General features: G+C 33.7%; 1 protein-coding gene across 1 annotated transcript; it reads left to right on the top strand.

Moving 5' to 3' along the window:
- The first annotated feature begins 5181 nt into the window (after positions 1–5181).
- LOC142634447 (pleiotropic drug resistance protein 1-like) lies at positions 5182–12764 on the top strand. Its single transcript, XM_075808739.1, has 24 exons — positions 5182–5791; positions 5890–6010; positions 6108–6196; positions 6295–6379; positions 6499–6658; positions 6782–6858; positions 7162–7215; positions 7308–7398; positions 7483–7784; positions 7890–8171; positions 8276–8592; positions 8685–8845; positions 8981–9084; positions 9170–9320; positions 9401–9523; positions 9615–9757; positions 9871–10203; positions 10545–10835; positions 10927–11010; positions 11111–11244; positions 11389–11616; positions 11701–11872; positions 11973–12227; positions 12342–12764. The coding sequence occupies exons 1-24, from the start codon at positions 5466–5468 to the stop codon at positions 12603–12605; spliced, it is 4347 nt and encodes a 1448-aa protein (XP_075664854.1). The 5' UTR covers positions 5182–5465; the 3' UTR covers positions 12606–12764.
- The last annotated feature ends 7683 nt before the right edge of the window (positions 12765–20447 follow it).

The raw sequence follows: 20447 nt of genomic DNA, 5'->3' as shown, positions 1-20447 counted from the left end.
AGAGTTCTTTTGATTAGCATGTTGCAATCTACTCGCAAATTGCTCCATGAAGAAATTCTAGTACCTTATTCTTATCTTGAGCTAGCTAATCTTGTACCAACTCCAACCTATTCCAAGTTGGAAGAACAATGTGCGAAAACTCTAAGAGAGCAAATTGAGGGTTGTGAGAGAGCTTTGAGATAGAAAACCTAGTCATTTCTTGTGAGAATCCATAACTTTTATCTTCTCCTTCCCCCTCGCCATGTTCATATCTTGAGAGGAGATTTCTCAAGCATTTTATATTATCTTTGAGTGATATACCTTGAGTGATTAGTGTGGAGAGCCATTGGAGCAGCCATACCACAAATCCAAGAGTTCTTGGCGGCTTAACATTGGTCGCTCCACAAATGGACTTTGATAATAGGTGAAGAAAGGACTTTGAGATGTTGGTTGGTAATTGGAGCTTAAGAGCTCTAATACTAGGGGATGTTTAGGCTTGGAGGGTTTTTATTCAATTTTATACTGCAACTATTCACTAGTGAAGATTTGACAATGGTGCCGTATAGAGGTTTTTTGTTGAAGGCTTCAGTTTCTTCTTTAAAAATATGTTCTCGTGTTTTTGTGTGGTTTTCTTGTATTTATTCTACATTTTATATTCCTTTATATTTAGTTATTGCTATTTGAATATGCATGCAATGGAATTTAGTTAATCACTTATATTTGGCATTAATTGTTAGATTAAGTAAAAAATGGTTTAGCCTAGAAATTGGTAATTAGGGTCTAAATATATACCTAGGGTGTTAGGTCTTTCACCTTCCATATATAATTTAATCAAAGTTTATTTATACCTAAGTGTTAAGTCTTTCACCTTCCATAGTTAATTTTAGTCAAAGATTTTTTTTTTTGATACTTTGATAGTTATAATAAGAAGAAAAGATTTGACCCCGTGTTTTTATTAAAAATACTAGAAGGTGTCAATCAGTTGAGATACAAAGATCATGGCTATATATAGAATATACTACTTTTTTTTTTTTTTTTACGATGAATAATGGTTTTTGGAGAGATTATGGTGAATAATTTGATAGTTGAGGGTAGCAGGATTTAATCATTTATATCATATTGGAGACATTAAAAAATACCAATCAATTGAAGACATGACTTTGACAAATATAAACCTTATTTAATTCAATGCATTAGATGCAACTAAAGTCATAAGCTTAATGCTACAACTATTAATTATTTTACAATATTTTTATAAATTGTTGATATGACAAATTCTTACTAATTCTTGTCTGAGCTTACTATTAATATAATTTTTTTTATTTACCTATAATCACTCACTATATTAATTTTTTGTAAAATATATTATAAAATATTTTGTAATTTTAACATTTTTTTATGTGTAATTTTAGCATTTCTTAACCTGTCTTAAATTGTAAATTGCAATCTTCTTAAAAAAAAAATTGCATGAACTACTCTCTTAAGACACGTGTTTGCCAAAAGTACGCCCATCCATAATTGAAACAAAAGAGCTTTCACTGTCATGAATCACGACTTTGTTGGTTTTTGATAGATGTGCCCCACGCGATCCATTACTACGAAAAAGTGACCCAACTACAAAAGAAGTGCTCCACGCGATCCATTACTACCCCAAAAAAAAAAAAAAAAAAGTGACCCAACTCAATTTTGTGAAACTACCAACTGTTTTCTTTTTAAAATTGATTTTTGGACTACACGGCATTGGATTGGATACGAAGGAAAATTATGCCCGCTTGGCTAAAAATTTTTAATACCGTCGTCTAGTATTTTAGTGTTGTGAAAAATATGTATTTGAGTATTATAAAAAAATGTATAAAAAATAGTATTGTCATTTAAATATTAAAAATTGTTATTTAAATATTAGCACCAAACAAACTTTTATAATTTATTATTTTTCAAATTTCAAATCTCAACTTTCTTATTAGAAACAAAGAAAAATTTCCACTTTTCTCTCTGGTCATTTCCCCCTCATGTCTGCTTCACAAGAGTGTGAACCATAACCATGATGTTCAACTATCCTTTTTATCTAGAAGCCCAGCTGAGAAGTGTAAATAACACGGAAACCATTTATTCTTTTAATAAATAAATATTACTTTATGATCCATTAATAAACCATTTATTCTTTTAAATATGAAACATTAATTAAATATTAATTGACATTATGATTTGTATGAGTCGCATCTTTAAATTCTACGTTTCCTTAATCAACTGGGTACTTTCTATTTCGTATGTGATGATATCACTGGGTTCATCAAAAAAGAAAAGAAAAGAAAAGTTGATGATATCACTGCTTAGTTCATTACCTTCTTCTTCCAAAAAACCAAAAATAAATAAATAAATAACAAAACAAAACTGCTGAACCATGCAGACAGAGGCGGGCCATGCCTTACTCAGGGTGGTCACTTGACCTGATTTATTTATTTATTATTATTTATTTATATATACCTTAAAAAATTGAATTTTAAACTAATATACGTTGATGACCACCTTAGAAAACAAACTTAACCATTCTAAAAAAACCTTGAACACCTTAAATAAAAATTAAATTTTATTAATATGTATCTTAAGGGCACACAATAGTAAACTAAAATTTTGACTTTTTCAAAATTTTGGTCCATTGAAGGTCAAATCAAAACAATTGTAATAAATATTATGTTTACAATATTTTCACATTATTATTATAGGTGGACAAAAAAGTAATTTCAGTGGTAGGATTAAATTAGGACAAAAAATTCTTTAGAGCCACCACTGTATACAGAGATGCAATGTTGGAATATAGTAACTCCAATTATTTTTCAAGAGCAAAGTACTGTTTTGAATTGAAAAGTAGCTCATAGACTTTATTATTTATGTCAAAGTCAATAATTTAGTTATCAAAATAGTGATTATTTCCCATAACAAAAGAAAAAGAAAATAGTAATAGAACAAAAGTCATAAGAATTTCAAAATATAATTATATTTTTATTTGGCTAAGTTTTGAAGTAATTAAATAAATCAGTTTATATAAACGAGTAATTATTCAATCCTCTTAGAACAATACCCTCTTACAGAAATGGTGGATTCAATTTATTTAAGAGGTGGAATAATTGATTTCGAAATATTAAATAATTATTTTATTTAAATTATACCTATTGAAAGTTTATAAAATTATGATGATAAAAAATAACCATTATGAAACAGATATTATTAATTATTCTATCATAATTATTAAAAAAAAAAAGTGATCTTGAATAGACTTACAGCAATCCAATAATGATATCTTTGAATGAACGAAAGTTTGAGCAGCCATCTCCCCCCCCCCCCTATCACCAAGCCATCCATAACATTATAGATTATGGTAAAAAAGTTGCCATATTTATTAATTATGGGTACCCTGTCCCTCCCTATATTATTCGCCGTACGAAATACCAATGCAATTTCTTCTCCCATGTCCACCCACTCGACAGCTTTGCCCTTTTATTGTCTTGCGTGTTAGTGTTACATGAAAGTGGTTTACAATTTAAAGTCAGAAAGTTAATTTTGAATGAATATGTTCTCACTTTTTTTGACATATCTAAACTTTATATAAACCAATAACAAAAGTAGGGCCTAATGATGAACAAATATCCCATGCGATTGGCGTTGATGCTTTTTGTATAAAGTTATAATCTAATTATTTTTAAAATAATCTTATATATCATTTTCTAAAGTTTCACATTTTTTTTGAGAACTTGTACTATTTTTAATTAATTTATTTTTAAGTAAAATAGCTCAATGAAAATAAGCTATCCCAAGGTATGTGTCAAAGAGAATATTAAAGTAAATAAATTTACTATACAATTAATCTTGTCATTCATATTACTCAATTCTCCTTATTCAGTTATTCCTACGTGGAGAACTTTGTCCAAATGCACCCACACCCACTTGTTATAAGGGAAGAAAATAAAAGACTAGGTGGTATTATTTAATTCTCTGGAGATCGAGAACTTGAGGATCAAATTTCTCTCCCCATCACGTGGTAAGTTGTAGTAAGTTAAAAAAAAAAAAAAGTAAATAAAAATTTAAACATGGTGGTGTAGTTTAATTTCTTCTTTCAAAACACCTGCGTTTCAATTCTTCCCCTTGGTGTGAGCAAAACAAGCGCCCCCACTTGTAGTATTAAAAAAATAAATAAAGATCCCCTACTATAGTTGTCGTAAGAGGGAAAAGAAACTTTAACTTTTATCCAAGATTTGAATGTTAATTAGAGTAATAATAATAAAATTGCTAACAAAAGATTGGCTTGGTAAGCAAGAATGAATATATTTTGAGTCACAAAAACGTTGTAAAAAGAAGTGGCATCTTTTTTCAACTCCAAAGGACCAAAGTGATGACATTGAAATTGAATTTCTACCTTTTCAACATATAAATTGGTTTTGTAAGGGGGAAAAAACTAAAACTTTTATCCAAGATTTGTATGTTAATTAGTGCAATAATAATTAAATTGCTAACAAAACATTGGCTTGGTACACAAGAATGAATATATTTTGAGTTTACGAAAAATTATGTAAAAAGAATTGGCATCTTTTTTTTCAAGTCCAAAGGACCAAAGTGACATTGAAATTGAATTTCTACCTTTTCAACACATGAGTTGGGTTTTGTAAAGGGGGAAAAAAAAACAATAACCTTTATCCAAGATTTGTGTGTAGGTTTCTCCAAAAAAAAAAACTTGTATATTAATTAGCATAATACTAATAACTAAATTACTAACAAAACTTTGGTTTGGTACACAACAATGAATATGAATATATTTGGAGTTCACGAAAAAACGTTTTGGTTTGGTAGTTGCTACACAATAATGAGAATTTTTTTTTTTGTTAAACAATAATGAATATACTTGGAGTTCACGAAAAACGTTTTCAAAGTAAGTGGCACCTAATTTTTCCAAGTCCACGAACCAAAGGTCAACTTTAATTGAATATTTACATTTCAACATATGAGTTTCTGTGCTAGTTTCACATATTAGTTTTTTTTTTTTTTTTTTTTTTCTCATGAAAATGGGTGTTAACCAATATCTTAAAGGTATCTGTTAATATTTTCCTCAAAAAAAAAAAAAAATATATATATATATATATATATATATTTATATGCTTGTGTGTGTGACGTTAATAATTAATGTTCATTGTTGGGACAAGTTCCAAACCAACATACGGAGAAAAAAGCATAGTGAGTTTGATCATCTGTTTTTTTTTTGTTTAATTCTCTTCAGAAACAAAAACTCTTTCTGGGTTTTGGTGGGCTTTTGCAGTAATTGCAACTGGACCAGTCTTTGGTTTTAGCCATAAAGTTAGAACATTTACTCACGACGTTGAATTTTTTTATTTATTTTTATTTTTTTATTTTTTATGATACGTACTCGCATTGAATTGAATTCTGAAGAAATATATATATTTTTGGGGGGACTTGGTGGGTTTTAGCTGTTGGTTGTAATGGAAGGGGGTGACATTTACAAGGCTAGTAGTAGTTTAAGAGTGAATAGTTCTTCCCTATGGAGGAACAACGCTGTGGAAGTTTTCAACAGGTCTTCACGTGAAGAAGACGATGAGGAAGCTCTCAAATGGGCTGCCCTTGAAAAGCTTCCTACGTTTGATCGTCTAAGAAAAGGTATATTAACTACCTCAAAAGGTGAGGCTAATGAAATCAATATAGAAAGTCTTGGATTTGAAGAAAGGAAGCAATTGCTTGAGAGGTTAGTGAAAGTAGCTGAAGAGGACAATGAGAAGTTCTTGATGAAGGTCAGGAGCCGGATAGATAGGTAAGAGTTCTGCGAATTTATCCTTCAAAATTTTCACGTATAGTTTGGTTTGTACTGTAATGGATTTTAATTTCTCTGGTTTCTTTGAATTTAATTAGAGTTGGAATTGATCTTCCAACAATTGAAGTACGATTTGAGCACGTAAATGTTGAGGCAGAGGTACATGTGGGTGGCAGAGCTTTGCCTACATTCTTTAGCTTCAGTGTTAATATTGTAGAGGTAACCATCAGCAAAATATGTACTAGTCAGTTACACAATTTTGCTTTCGAAGTGTTTCTGTTAAGTTGTTATTGAATTTACTTTTCACTGTGCGCAGGGTTTTTTAAATTCTCTCCATATTCTTCCAAGTAAAAAGAAACAATTGTCTATCCTTAAAGATGTTAGTGGAATCATCAAGCCTAGAAGGTGAGAAATCAACCTCACCTATAATATGCATTGGACTCTGAATGTTTACAATTAGTTTCTGATAATCCATTCTCATTTTCTGCATATGTATTTTACAGAATGACATTGCTATTGGGTCCTCCAAGTTCTGGGAAGACAACATTCTTGCTGGCTTTGGCCGGAAAGCTTGACCCCAATCTAAAGGTGAAAATAATTAGATTTCAGCTTCAACTCATCCTTGAATTTGCAATTCTTTACTCTATTTAAATCTTTAGTATCATCTCTGATTAAAAGAAAAAAAAATAAATTAAATTCTTCTTCAGTTGTCTGGGAGGGTGACTTACAATGGCCATGACATGAATGAGTTTGTACCCCAGAGAACTGCTGCCTATATCAGTCAATATGATCTCCATATTGGAGAAATGACTGTAAGAGAAACCCTGGGCTTCTCTGCAAGGTGCCAAGGGGTCGGATCACGCTATGGTCAGTTAATTTAGTTACAGGATCACTTATTTTATAGCTTTCCTTCAATTTAAATTTCTAGATGAACTGTCATGAGTAATATGTAATATTAGGAAGACTGACTGTTGTTTTGGTAATCTGCAGATATGCTAGCAGAGTTGTCCAGAAGAGAAAAAGAGGCATATATCAAGCCAGATCCAGATATTGATATCTACATGAAGGTGAGGCCGAAGCTATAGATCTATAATTTATATCTTTAGTTGATCTCTTGTATTTCACTTAGGTCGAGATTTATAGTACTAGTTTTTCCCTTCTAAGGAAACTGTATCTGGGCCTCATTTAATAATTGAGATTCCAAAAATAATAATCATGGTTGCAACTGTAATCTTTGGCATAATTCATATAATAGTTGATTATTTATGTTCAATTTTGGATTGAGTAGCATCATTAATGTTATTTGTAACATAACTTATTCAAGCTAATGATGGTGGCTTTCTTTTGTTTATTGGCTTCTGATATATAAGGCTGCCACAACTGAAGGCCAAGAGGCAACAGTGGTGACAGATTATACATTAAAGGTAACATTGCCAGCTTTGGCATAGGCTTATGACTATTAAGACACAGTAAACATAATATACATTAGTTTCTTTAATTTGCTTCAAATATACAGGTTTTGGGTTTAGATGTGTGTGCTGATACCATGGTAGGAGATGAAATGATAAGGGGTATTTCTGGTGGACAAAGGAAGCGTGTTACAACAGGTATATCGAATCAATAGCAAATAGAATTCAGTTTAGTTGATAAGAAATTGGATGTATGCTAATCTATATTGATGCAAATTATAGGGGAGATGTTGGTTGGACCAGCAAAGGCATTGTTTATGGATGAAATATCAACTGGATTGGACAGTTCGACAACTTTCCAAATTGTGAATTCACTCAAGCAATATGTTCACATTCTTGATGGAACAGCAGTCATCTCTCTACTGCAGCCAGCACCAGAGACATATAATCTTTTTGATGACATTATTCTCCTCTCTGATGGCTTCATTGTGTACCAGGGTCCCCGTGAGTTAGTCCTTGACTTTTTTGAATCCATGGGTTTTAAATGTCCGGACAGAAAAGGCGTGGCTGACTTCTTGCAAGAGGTTAGTGTAAATCTATTCTTTTTTTATTTCATCCATACTAATAAAAAACTTAAGGTTGAGCTTTACATGTGGAGTTCTCATCTGTATTATCTGTGATTATGACAGGTGACATCAAGGAAAGATCAAGAGCAATACAGGGCACGCAAAGATGAGCCTTACAATTTTGTCACAGTTCAGGAATTTGCTGAGGCATTCCAATCATTCCATGTTGGTAGGAGTATAGGAGATGAACTTTCAGTTCCATATGACAAGAGTAAAAGCCACCCGGCTGCTTTGACAACCAACAAGTATGGTGTTAACAAGAAGGAACTGTTAAAAGCTAATTTCTCAAGAGAATACCTTCTGATGAAGAGGAATTCATTTGTTTATATCTTCAAGCTTACACAAGTAGGATTAAAACATTTTTTTTTTACCCTTGCTTTAATTTGCATTTAGTATGGTTTAGATTTTGAACTTTTTTTGGTTTGTTTGTTTGGTTTTTGTGCTTTTAGCTTTTTTTAATGGCCCTGATTGCAATGACACTTTTCCTACGGACAAAGATGCATCGTGAATCAGTAATCGATGGATCAATTTATACGGGTGCTTTGTTCTTCAGTGTGATTATGATTATGTTTAATGGAATGGCAGAGCTTTCTATGACGATTGTAAAGCTTCCTGTCTTTTACAAGCAAAGGGATCTCCTCTTCTATCCTTCTTGGGTATATGCTCTTCCAACATGGATCCTCAAGATTCCAGTAACATTTTTAGAAGTTGGTGTTTGGGTATTTATGACCTATTTTGTCATTGGATTTGATCCAAGTCCTGGAAGGTAATTATAATGATATTGTGGCTCATTTAGATATTGGTTTTAAAGTTTGTGTGTTATATTCTAATCAGTATGTTCAAATGTACATATTGTAGGTTGTTTAAACAATACCTTCTTCTCTTACTTGTAAACCAAATGGCTTCTGCATTATTCCGATCTATTGCAGCAATAGGTAGAAACATGATTGTTACCAACACATTTGGGTCCTTTGCACTACTCATACTTTTTGCCTTAGGTGGCTTTATACTTTCCAAAGGTAACAATATACTAAATTGAGAAATTTGTTTAAACTTTTTTTTTTAATTTTTAATTTATTTATTATTTATTTTTTTAAGTTTGTTATACTATACCTTTAAGAACTACGTTTTCATCTATTAACTTACTTCTATAGATGATATAAAGAAATGGTGGATATGGGGTTACTGGATATCGCCTTTGATGTACGGCCAAAATGCAATAGTGGTGAATGAGTTCTTGGGGGGAAACTGGAGAAATGTAACTTCTTGACTATGCATCTAAACATTTATGTTGTCTTCCTATTAATAACAAGCTAATGCTTGATTAAATTGTAATAATATAGGGTAGCACAACAGAAGCATTGGGAATTTCAGTTTTGAAGTCTCGTGGGTTCTTCACACAAGCATATTGGTATTGGATTGGCGTAGGAGCAATGGTTGGATTCATACTAGTTTTCAACATCATTTTCACTCTGGCTCTTGCTTATCTTAACCGTGGGTATCTCCACCTTTTCCGATATATGTTGTATAAATTTGGAAATTGTTTTGTTAATGATGTACCATTTGTTGTGTAGCAATTGGAAAGACACAGATTGTAAAATCAGATGAACCAGAAAGTAATGAACAAGGGCAGAGGAGGGGAGAAGGCATACAGTTAACACTCAGAGGAAACAACTCAAGTCACCATTCCAACATAAGTAATATGTTGCAAACATTGTGTATTGTATCTTGTAAGTATCATTGTTTTTATTGTCTTTTAGTTTCCAACTAAAGTCAATGGACGTGCAGGGAGTAGGAGGAGAAGTAGCTCATTTGCAAGGTCGGGAGCTAAAATTGAGGCTAGTAGTAATGGGAAAAAAGGAATGGTTCTTCCATTTGATCAACATTTTATCACATTCGATGATATTATATATTCTGTTGACATGCCACAGGTAACTCAAGTCATAGATATTTTAAACTAAAAAATTTTCTTCTAGTGGCTTTCAAATTAATATTGTCTCAAAAGAAGAAACTTGAGACTTGAATATTTTGGTTGGACTTGTAGGAAATGAAGAACCAGGGTGTTATTGAGGATAAATTGGTGCTTCTAAAGGGTGTGAGTGGTGCTTTTAGGCCAGGTGTTCTCACAGCTTTGATGGGTGTTAGTGGTGCTGGTAAAACAACTTTGATGGATGTGCTGGCTGGTAGGAAAACTGGTGGATATATTGAAGGGAACATCACAATCTCAGGGTTCCCAAAGAACCAAGAAACATTTGCTAGAATCTCTGGGTACTGTGAGCAAAATGACATTCATTCTCCTCATGTTACTGTGTATGAGTCCTTGCTCTACTCAGCATGGCTTCGCTTATCCTCTGAAGTTGATTCAAAAACTAGAAAGGTTGGAATCTAAAAGGCCACTTTGCTTCATGGTATTTCTATTTGCATTTCTTCCCACTTTTTTAGTGCAATTGACAATATGTCACTTTGGCTTGTGCTCATGCTAGACTCTGGAAAATGCTTAAATTTAACTCACTTGAATATTGTCATATATGAGCTTGTTTTATCTTGAAATGGTTGCAAACTAAGACAATATGAGCATGATTAAGCTCAATAAATCAAGTTCTATTGTTGATTATTAAGAATGATTCCCTAATGAAGATGTTTGAGCTTGCAATAAAGATCTTGACTATTATATCACTATCAAAGATCTTGATTCATGATTCTAACAAATGGTTGTAGATGTTCATTGAGGAAGTCATGGAGCTTGTGGAGCTAACACCATTGAGGAATGCACTTGTTGGGTTGCCTGGTGTGAATGGTCTCTCTACGGAGCAACGAAAGAGGCTCACTATCGCGGTTGAGCTTGTGGCAAACCCTTCCATAATATTCATGGATGAGCCAACTTCAGGTCTAGATGCAAGAGCTGCTGCAATTGTTATGAGAACAGTTAGGAACACAGTGGACACTGGAAGAACAGTTGTGTGCACCATCCACCAGCCAAGCATTGACATATTCGAAGCTTTTGATGAGGTTAGGACTATTAACTATCAACAGACCCAGTGCAAATATGTTGGTTTTCTTCTAGATATGAGTATAACACATATGTAACATGTATTTGTAGCTTTTCCTAATGAAACGTGGAGGACAAGAGATATACGTTGGGCCATTGGGACACCACTCAAGCCATCTAATAAAGTATTTTGAGGTAGGATTCTTTGAAGATCAAAACTGCAAACACCCAATGGCCATAAATATTTATCTATGTTGTATATTTCCTAATGCATATACCTTTCCTTTGCTACTAGAGCATTGAAGGAGTCAGAAAAATTAAAGATGGTTACAATCCAGCAACTTGGATGTTGGAAATTACATCTTCAGCAGAGGAAATATTTTTGGGTGTTGATTTTACTAATGTATATAGAAACTCAGATTTGTATAGGTATGTTTAATGTTATATTAAATGCTTTATAAGACCCAAAAATAATTCTACTATCTGGGAAATGTATAAATAAGTTTTTTGTTGTAGTCATGTTCTTTGAAGTTAAGGCTAAAGCTTCTACTAACTGTGTGGCATATCCTTTAGGAGGAGCAAGGCATTGATTCAAGAGTTGAGCAAGCCTACTCCTAATAAAAAAGAACTCTATTTCCCAACCCAATATGCACAGTCATTTTTCACTCAATGCATGGCTTGCTTATGGAAGCAACACTGGTCCTATTGGCGTAACCCACCATACACTGCTGTGAGATTTTTGTTCACAGTTGTCATAGCCTTGATATTTGGGACAATGTTCTGGGACCTTGGTTCCAAGACGTAAGTTACTGCTACAAAACTTTGAGAAATCTTGAACACTCCAATAAATTACTGCTACATTTTAATATAATTTTCAAACTACAGCAAGAGGCAACAAGATTTAATCAATGCAATGGGTTCCATGTATGCTGCTGTTCTCTTCCTTGGTGTCCAAAATGCTTCATCAGTGCAGCCTGTAGTGGCAATTGAACGAACTGTCTTCTATAGAGAAAGAGCTGCTGGAATGTATTCAGCCTTTCCATATGCATTTGCACAGGTAACTAGGGTCACATCTTGCAAGCTTAACCTATATAGTATGACTATATTAGTATACAATAATTGTGTGTGTTAATGCAACTTACGATCTTTTTTTGCAGGTTACAATTGAGCTCCCATATGTTTTTGCACAAGCTGTGTTTTATGGCATCATAGTTTATGCAATGATTGGGTTTGAATGGACTGTTGCCAAATTCTTTTGGTATCTATTTTTCATGTACTTTACATTGCTGTACTTTACCTTCTACGGCATGATGACTGTGGCAGTGACGCCAAACCACCATATTGCTTCCATAATAGCGTCTGCATTTTACGCAATATGGAATCTATTTTCAGGATTCATAATTCCACGAACTGTAAGTATTTCCACTTTTGATGTGCAGGTTTTCATGTGTACAAATACATCTAACAATTACTAACTCTTTTTCATTTTTCCTTTCCCTTTCATTTATCTACTTGGAAATCGACAGAGGATTCCAGTATGGTGGAGGTGGTACTATTGGGCGTGTCCTGTAGCTTGGACTTTGTATGGACTGGTTGTTTCTCAATTTGGAGATATAGAGGAGTTGATGACTAATGGCAATAATGAATCAGTGAAAGAGTTTGTTAAAAGCTATTTTGGATACAAACATGATTTTCTAGGAGTGGTTGCAATTGTAGTTGCTGGGGTTACAGTACTCTTTGCATTCATCTTTGCAGTTTCCATCAAAATGTTCAATTTCCAAAGGCGATAGAAAGTTGTTTTAATTATTTTGTATAGTATGTTTTTATGATTAATGCTATCCAGCAAGTCCAAGATGTTTTGTATCTTACACCAACAAGATGTATCTTGAAGCACATTATTATTATTATTATTATTATTATTATTATTATTATTATTATTATTATTATTATTATTTTGGAGGAGGAATACTATGAATTTTATTCAAAGAAAGTCAGTCATGATTGGCAAAAAGAACATAAATCATATGTCGAGGAACATCCTCCATCCACACTGAAAAACCTCTAACATGTCTAGTATGTTTAGCTAGATTGTGAGCTATAATCACTACAACAAAATGTATTTTTGGCGACGAATATTAGTGATGGAACTTTTTTTCGTCACCAAAAGTTAATATATAGCGATGAAATATGAATTTTGTCACCATTTATAAAATATTAATAACATTTGGTGAAAAAAATTAAATTTTGTTCCTAGATGTCATTTGACGATGAAACTATTTCATCTTTGAATAATGTATTTAGTGAAGAAAACATTAGGCAACAAAATGGTTTTGTTACCAATAGTTTTTTATTAAAAAAATAAATAGTTGGACCTTTTGGCGATGAAATTTTTTGTCACTAGGACTTTTGGCAATGCTATATATGCGTCGAAACCAATTTCATAGCCAAAAAACAAATTTCCTCGCCAAAAGTCATAGGTGATGAAAAATAGGACTTTTGGTGACGAAAATTTTCATCACTAAAAATACATTTTGTTGTAGTGATTGTTACCAAGTCTACATAGATGAGAAAAGGAAATACAATTATTGGCAACAATGGCAGATTTGGCTGAAGCGAGAATATGGCCAAATGGAGATCGAGAGTCCTCATCGGAGTTGAGAGTTTTGACGAGTAATGGAAAATGGTTGTCTATAAAGTGACCATCATTACTAAGGACGACCATCATTACTAAGGACGACCATCATTACTAAAGATGATCGTCGTTACTAAGGACGACCATCGTTACTAAGGACGACCATCCTTACTAAGGATGATCGTAAGCACACATTAAAGCTTAGATATAATTTCCTCACTTAAATGGTAAAAGTGTAATGGATGTACAACCTTTCCAGCCACCAGCCACCAGCTCACAACTATTACAACTACCTCGAGCTAATTATTACACAGCTGTTATAGAACATTGAATGGGGAAGTTAAATGGCTATTAAATGAGCATTTAAGCCTCCAGCTCAACCATAACTGATGGATAGCAATAAAATGCTTGTCCATATTACAAACTGTCTATGTTAATGATGTAGGAAAAATACATGATTGTATCGCATACAAAACATACGCAGCGGAACAATAATGGATCTACTTCACTCGCAATAGATAACATGAACTATGTGAGTTTCAAAATTTAAGAACAAGAGAGTATACCTTGGTGTGGTGAATTTCAAAACAAAGATTAGAAACACTTGGGAACACTTTTAATCTTCACTCCAATTCCACTAACACCCAAGAAGTGTGGTCTCTCAATCAGCTTTCAAGGGAGAATTAGAGAGAGTGTCATACACTCACACATACACCATTTCATAATAATTTTATCAACTTCATAAAAATTTTGTATGTTTCTCCCTTTGTATCTAACTGATTATCTAATTGGGTTGGCCTTTTGGGCCTTTCCAATTGGGTATAAGTATATGGCTTAGAGTGGGACCAATAAGACACTAGCTCCAATGGGCCTTTGACTTTTTTGTCAATTCTTGACAAGTCCAAAGTTACCATTAACTATATTTAATACCATTATATAGATATAGTTGCACTCTAGGTCTTATTTATAAATTATATCCTATGATTTTATTGTACATGCAACCCCTTCACAAAACATTCGTAGTAATACAAAGTCATAAATATAGACTGCCACTTTGAAGATTACTACATCTTAATTCCTTGAGTACCCAGTTTAATCCTTTAAGTTATTTATCATATATTTATGAAATTCAATTCTATAAATATATACTTTAGTAACTCCTTACTAAAGTGGTTAGGCCTAACACTCTGAATAACCAAACCCATTAAACTTATCTCAAGAGAATATTTTGTATCTCCGTTAAGAGACTAAGAATTCTATCTTGAGAATATATGTTCCATCGACACTAAATGTGGCTGCCCAACATACTGAGCTTTTGATCGTGACTTTAGACCTCACTCTTGATATATCAAAGCAACCTACACTTCATGATCATGTCCATTATCCTCTCAGGATTAAGAGTTCATATAAATAGAAGTTGTGAGTTTATTATTCATTTGACAGTTGTTAGGAGAATAATAAATCTCATAGCGGTCCAGTTCAATATGTTTTAACTCTTAAAGCATATCAACATACCAACAAGAAATCTCCATTTCCATGATCAAGACAAATCATCTTAGTTGGTATGTTATAGTCTTCGTAGATGAAATTCCCAATTTCATCACCGACTACGAACTAAAATTCTGAATTTACAAAGAATTTGTGATTTATATCTTCTGTGACTAAATCACATAAATCACATATTATGCATCTTATGGACTATATGATAATGTCTCAATATTTATGTTACCATTATTTTTAGATAATAATAAAACAACTTTATTAACCACAACATTAAGTCACACATAATGTCATACATAGCATCATACAATAGGATCTAAGGGCACACATCCTAACAAATGACGAGAAAAAGTATGGACTAGCGTAAACACATTAGTTTCAAATAGCATTTAGTGTCCAAATGATAAATAAGCATAGAGCCGTAACTGTTGTCTAATTATGCACATTTAATGGCTATTACAGACATTAAAGGGTTGAAGATAACTGGTCATTATTAGGCCATAAATCCTTCAGCTGCAGTACAACGTTAGAAAGGCCAGTGGATTGAGCATATACTTACTCAAAGGCTATATAAAGCTAGGAGAGACAAGTAGAGTAGGTTGTACAGACACACAAATTACTCTACAGATCACATATTTCTAAAGAGTTTAAGCTAACTTAAGTATCGAAGGGTACTTGGTAGGCCCCAAACCGGTGTCATTATCTGCTTAATGCTTTCTTTGGTACAGGATCACCAAGTCGTCCATCGTATTGACGAGGTGAAATCCTGCTTCATCAGTTTGGTGCCATCTGTGGGGATGACAGGCTATCAATCAATAAGCCGTTGAATTCTCTATTTACTAAGTTCCTTAGAACCGATGGACTCAACCACAACTACGCTGCCGGACCCTAGTGGTGATGGCTCAACAAATCCAAGCACTAATAGCCAATGTGCAAGAATTGAAGAAACAAAATGAAAAATTGAAGTGAAGAATGTGTCCTAGGGGCACAAATACATCATAGTCACAGCGTAATTGCAATGACAATGACAACGAAGCCCACTGGACGCACACTGCACAGTCAACTTATGGCAACAATCTCAATGATAAAACATGAGTAAGGACTTAGACGAAGCCAAGAATGCCATGAAGGGAAAGACAGTGATAAATCTTGATGGCATGATCAAGAGGACAAACTCACCCTTCGCTGCCAGCGTTTTGGAATGCCCCTTGCCTCCCAAATTTTGTCTCCCACAGCTAGAGGTTTACGATGGCACTAAGGATCCCATAGATCACATAGGGGCATTCAAGATGATGTTTAACCTCCATCACACCCTAGACGAGGTAATTTGCAGATCATTCCTAGCAACCCTCAGAGGAGCAGTAAGGGTGTGGTTTAGCAAGTTGCTTGTGACATCTATCGTGAACTTTGAGTAGCTAAGCAACTCTTTTGTCCGCCATTTCATCAAAGGCTGACACCATAAGAGGTCCACGTCATACCTACTAACTGTGAAGCAATAGGAAGGGGAACCTTGGGAGATTATATAAAACGCTTCAACAAAGCAGTGTTAGAAATTGATGAGGCAAACGATTAGGTGATAATGATGACCTTCCAAGTAGGGTTGAGCAATCCTAATCTCGTCTGCTCTCTAGGGAAGACTCCGCCAACTACGATGACAGACTTCCTGTTCAAAGCCCAGAAGTACATGAACGGAGAGGATGCATTAACGACAAATGGAGTAGATGGCAAGCGAAGGATGGAAGAAATTGACAAGCTTCAACAAAAAAAGAAGGAGAAGAAGGATTGTTCCTCCAGTCAAAAGAATGACAATGAAAATACGCAGGCTTATACAAGATTGACAAGTATTCCAGAAGAGGAACTTGTTACTCCAAATCACTCAACGACAAACAGTTACCTCATCCATGGAATGTAGAGCACTTCAAGAGGTATTATTGCTAGTTAGATGACGTTTACAATTTTCTTTCATCAAACTGTTTTCTAAGCAGGAATGAATAAGGGGGAATTTTTCCCCACATGAATAAATGTCATTCTCTTGAAAGAGCTGAAAGAATTATTTGCCATAAAAAAGAAAAGAAAAGAAAAAGAAAGCCCTTCATTGGAAGTCCAATGAGTAAAACCAAGTAGATGATAAAAATCTCAATAAGAGTAAAATTGTCACATAAAATTCAATTTGGACGAGTACAATCATAATGACAATCAAATTCTCAAAGTGAGAGTTAGTCATATGATTAAATTCGCATGGTAAAACCCGACGAGTACAATTATAATGACTATCAAATTCTCAAAGTGAGGGTAAGTCATATGATTAAATTCATAGGGTTAAAAACTAACGAACACAATCATAATGACGATCAAATTCTCAAAGTGAGAGTAAGTCATATGATTATATTCGCATGGTTAAAAACTGACGAGCACAATCATAATGATGATCAAATTCTCAAAGTGAGAGTAAGTCATATGATTAAATTCGCATGGTTAAAAACCAACGAGTAGTTTTTCTAAAAAAGGAAAACAAAAATCAAGGCGTGCGGAAAGCTCAAGAAAACTTTGCACGCTCAACCAATGAAGAGAAGGCACGTGTCAATCACTTGACAAGAAAGTCACCTCGCATTAAATGTGATAGGATGAGAATCATGGGACACGAAGGGAGATTGAACCACCAAAAACCTTTCACATTCCTATGTTCATCCAAACAAAGGACGACAAAGGAATAAAGGGGGCAACTGACCAGTAGTGTAAAATGGTCATCTATAAAGTGATCGTCATTACTAAGGATGACCGTCATTACTAAGGACGATCGTAATCACACATTAATGCTTAGATATAAATTCCTCACTTAAATGATGCAAGTGTAACGGACATATAGCCTTTTCACCCACCAGCTCACAGCTATTACAACTATCTCAAGCTGATCATTACACAGCTGTTATAGAACATTGAATGGGGAAGTTAAATGGTTATTAAATGAGCATTTAAGCCTCCAGCTCAACCATAATTGATGGATAGCGATAAAACGCTTGTCCATATTGCAAACCGTCCATGTTAATGACGAGTAAAAGTATGGACGAGCGTAAACGCAGACAACATTTAATGTCTAAATGATAAATGAGCACGGAGCCGTTACTGCCATCTAATTATGCGCATGTAATGGTCGTTACAAATGTTAAAGGGCTGAGGATAAATGGTCATTATTAGGCCATAAATCCTCCAGCTGTGGTACAACATTAGAAAGGCAAGTAGATTAAGCATTTACTTACACAGAGGCTATAAAGCCAGGAGAGACGAGTAAGTAGGGCAGGTTGTACGAACACACAAATTACTCTACAGATTACAGATTTCTAAAGAGTTTAAGCTAACTTAATCATCGGAGGGTTAGGTGGTCCATCGTACTAACAAGGTACATATTGACGAGTTCCAAGTCGTCCATCGACTGATGATGTGAAATCTTGCTTCATCAAGTTTTAATCATAGTTTCAGAATCATCTTCAAGGATAAAAGAAGTGAAGCCGACTTCCTAGGAAAATGAGATAATCCTTGCAGTAGCCACGACCTCGATGATGTTTGATGAGAAAGGTAGAGAGGTCTATTATGAGAGTGAGACAATAACTTGGCCCTAACGCTCTCAGATTACCACTCCCAAACTAGCTTTGCCTAAATCTTGAAAGGTTGCCCCATTGAAATTGATCTTGATTAAACCTCAAGAGGAGGAGACTAGTGGACCCGTGTGCTTGTGTGGACAAAAGATTGGGCTGGGGTGACAGGATCAGTATGAAGAAAATTAGCAAGTGCTTAAGTGGCTAAAGGCAGGGACGGAGCCATGCTTTGGCTTTGGGGGGCAATGGCCCCCCTTAGAATTTGAAAAAAAAAAAAATAGTGTGTGTGTATATATATATATATATATAGGTACTAATTTAACATTTTTGTTCAATAAAATTACACATAGGCTCCCTTAAAAATAGCAAGCTCCAAAAAAAAAAAAAGCCTAATAACAAAATCACCAATAGCAAAGTTACAAAAGTAATAAAGCCCAATCTACCAATTTTACCAAATTAAAAAGAGCCTAACCCTTTAAAATTTTGAATCAAAACTAATCTTAAAATTTAAGGTTTCGATCCCTCCATCAAATTCCCAAAGGAAAAAAAAAATCTCTTATTGAGATAGAGTAAGAGACACTGAACTGAAAAGAAAGGCAAAGAGGTAGAGTTGTTACAACACAGCATAATAGCAAATTGAGCATACATATACGTGCATAATTGATGTTTTGAAGGACACTTGAGAGAGAGAGAGAGAGAGAGAGAGAGAGAGAGAGAGAGAGAGAGAGAGGGTTTACAGTGGATGAAATAAAGAAAAATGAAGAAAATGAAATGAAGAAAGAGAAACAAGCTGAAGAAGGAGAGGGGGAAATAAAAATGATTAATTGTGTGGATATGAAAAAGTTAGAGAAAAAGAAAAAGAAAAGAAAAAGAAAGGTCTAGAAGATAAGGAATGAGTGGAGGAGAATAAATCAGATGAAAACAAAAACAAAAAACCTGGCTTATAGGTGGTTTTGTGGGTGGGAAATAGAAAACTCAAGTAAAGATAATATAATTCTATTTCAAATATAAGATATTTTTATATTACTATATATTAGGTTAATATATTAATATTATATAATGTGTAATATATATATATATATATATATATATATATATATATTAAAGTAATGGTAATTCCAAAACGACATACTGGTATTAACTGGTACAGAAATATTTTATTTTTTTAATCAAATTGACTACCTTAATTTATCAATACTAATTGGAGTTTCATAATATTCAAACAAAAAAAAAATTGGAGTTTCATAATAATTTTTTTTTATACTTCAGCCCCCCGTAACTTGGAGGCCTGGCTCCGTCCTGGCTTGAGGGATCACATGCATGAAAAGAAACTCCTTGGAACTAATTATGAGTTGGTTTCTTCAATAACATATCGTCCACATGACCATAGCCATCAATTCCAGATTTTCCCATTCCTGATGCACATAGAGAACCAGGTCCCTGAAGAAAGGAAAAGAGCATGACTACTGAAATGAAAATATTGGAATCGAATCCCAAATATTCGAGAGTTTTGAACCTTCCCATAATGCATGAGATACGGTTTCTGAGCACATCTTACAATGTTCATGTTAGGATGTGTGCCCTTAAATCTTATTGTATGATGCTATGTATGACATTATGTATGACTTAATATTGTGATTAATAAAGTTGTTTTATTATTATCTAAAATAATGGTAACATGAATATTGAGACATTATCATATAGTCCATGAGATGCATATTATGTGATTTATGTGATTTAGTCACAGAAGATATAAATCACAAGTTCTTTGTAAACTTAAAATTAATAGTTCATAGTTGGTGATGAAATTGGGCATTTCATCTACGAAGACTATAACGTATCAACTAAGATGATTTGTCTTGATCATGGAAGTGAAGACTTCTAGTTGATATATTTTAAGAGTTAAG

This window comes from Castanea sativa, chromosome 5 (genome assembly GCF_040712315.1).
Source record: "Castanea sativa cultivar Marrone di Chiusa Pesio chromosome 5, ASM4071231v1".
NCBI lineage: Eukaryota > Viridiplantae > Streptophyta > Magnoliopsida > Fagales > Fagaceae > Castanea > Castanea sativa.
This window is presented reverse-complemented; position numbering and strand designations above follow the sequence as displayed.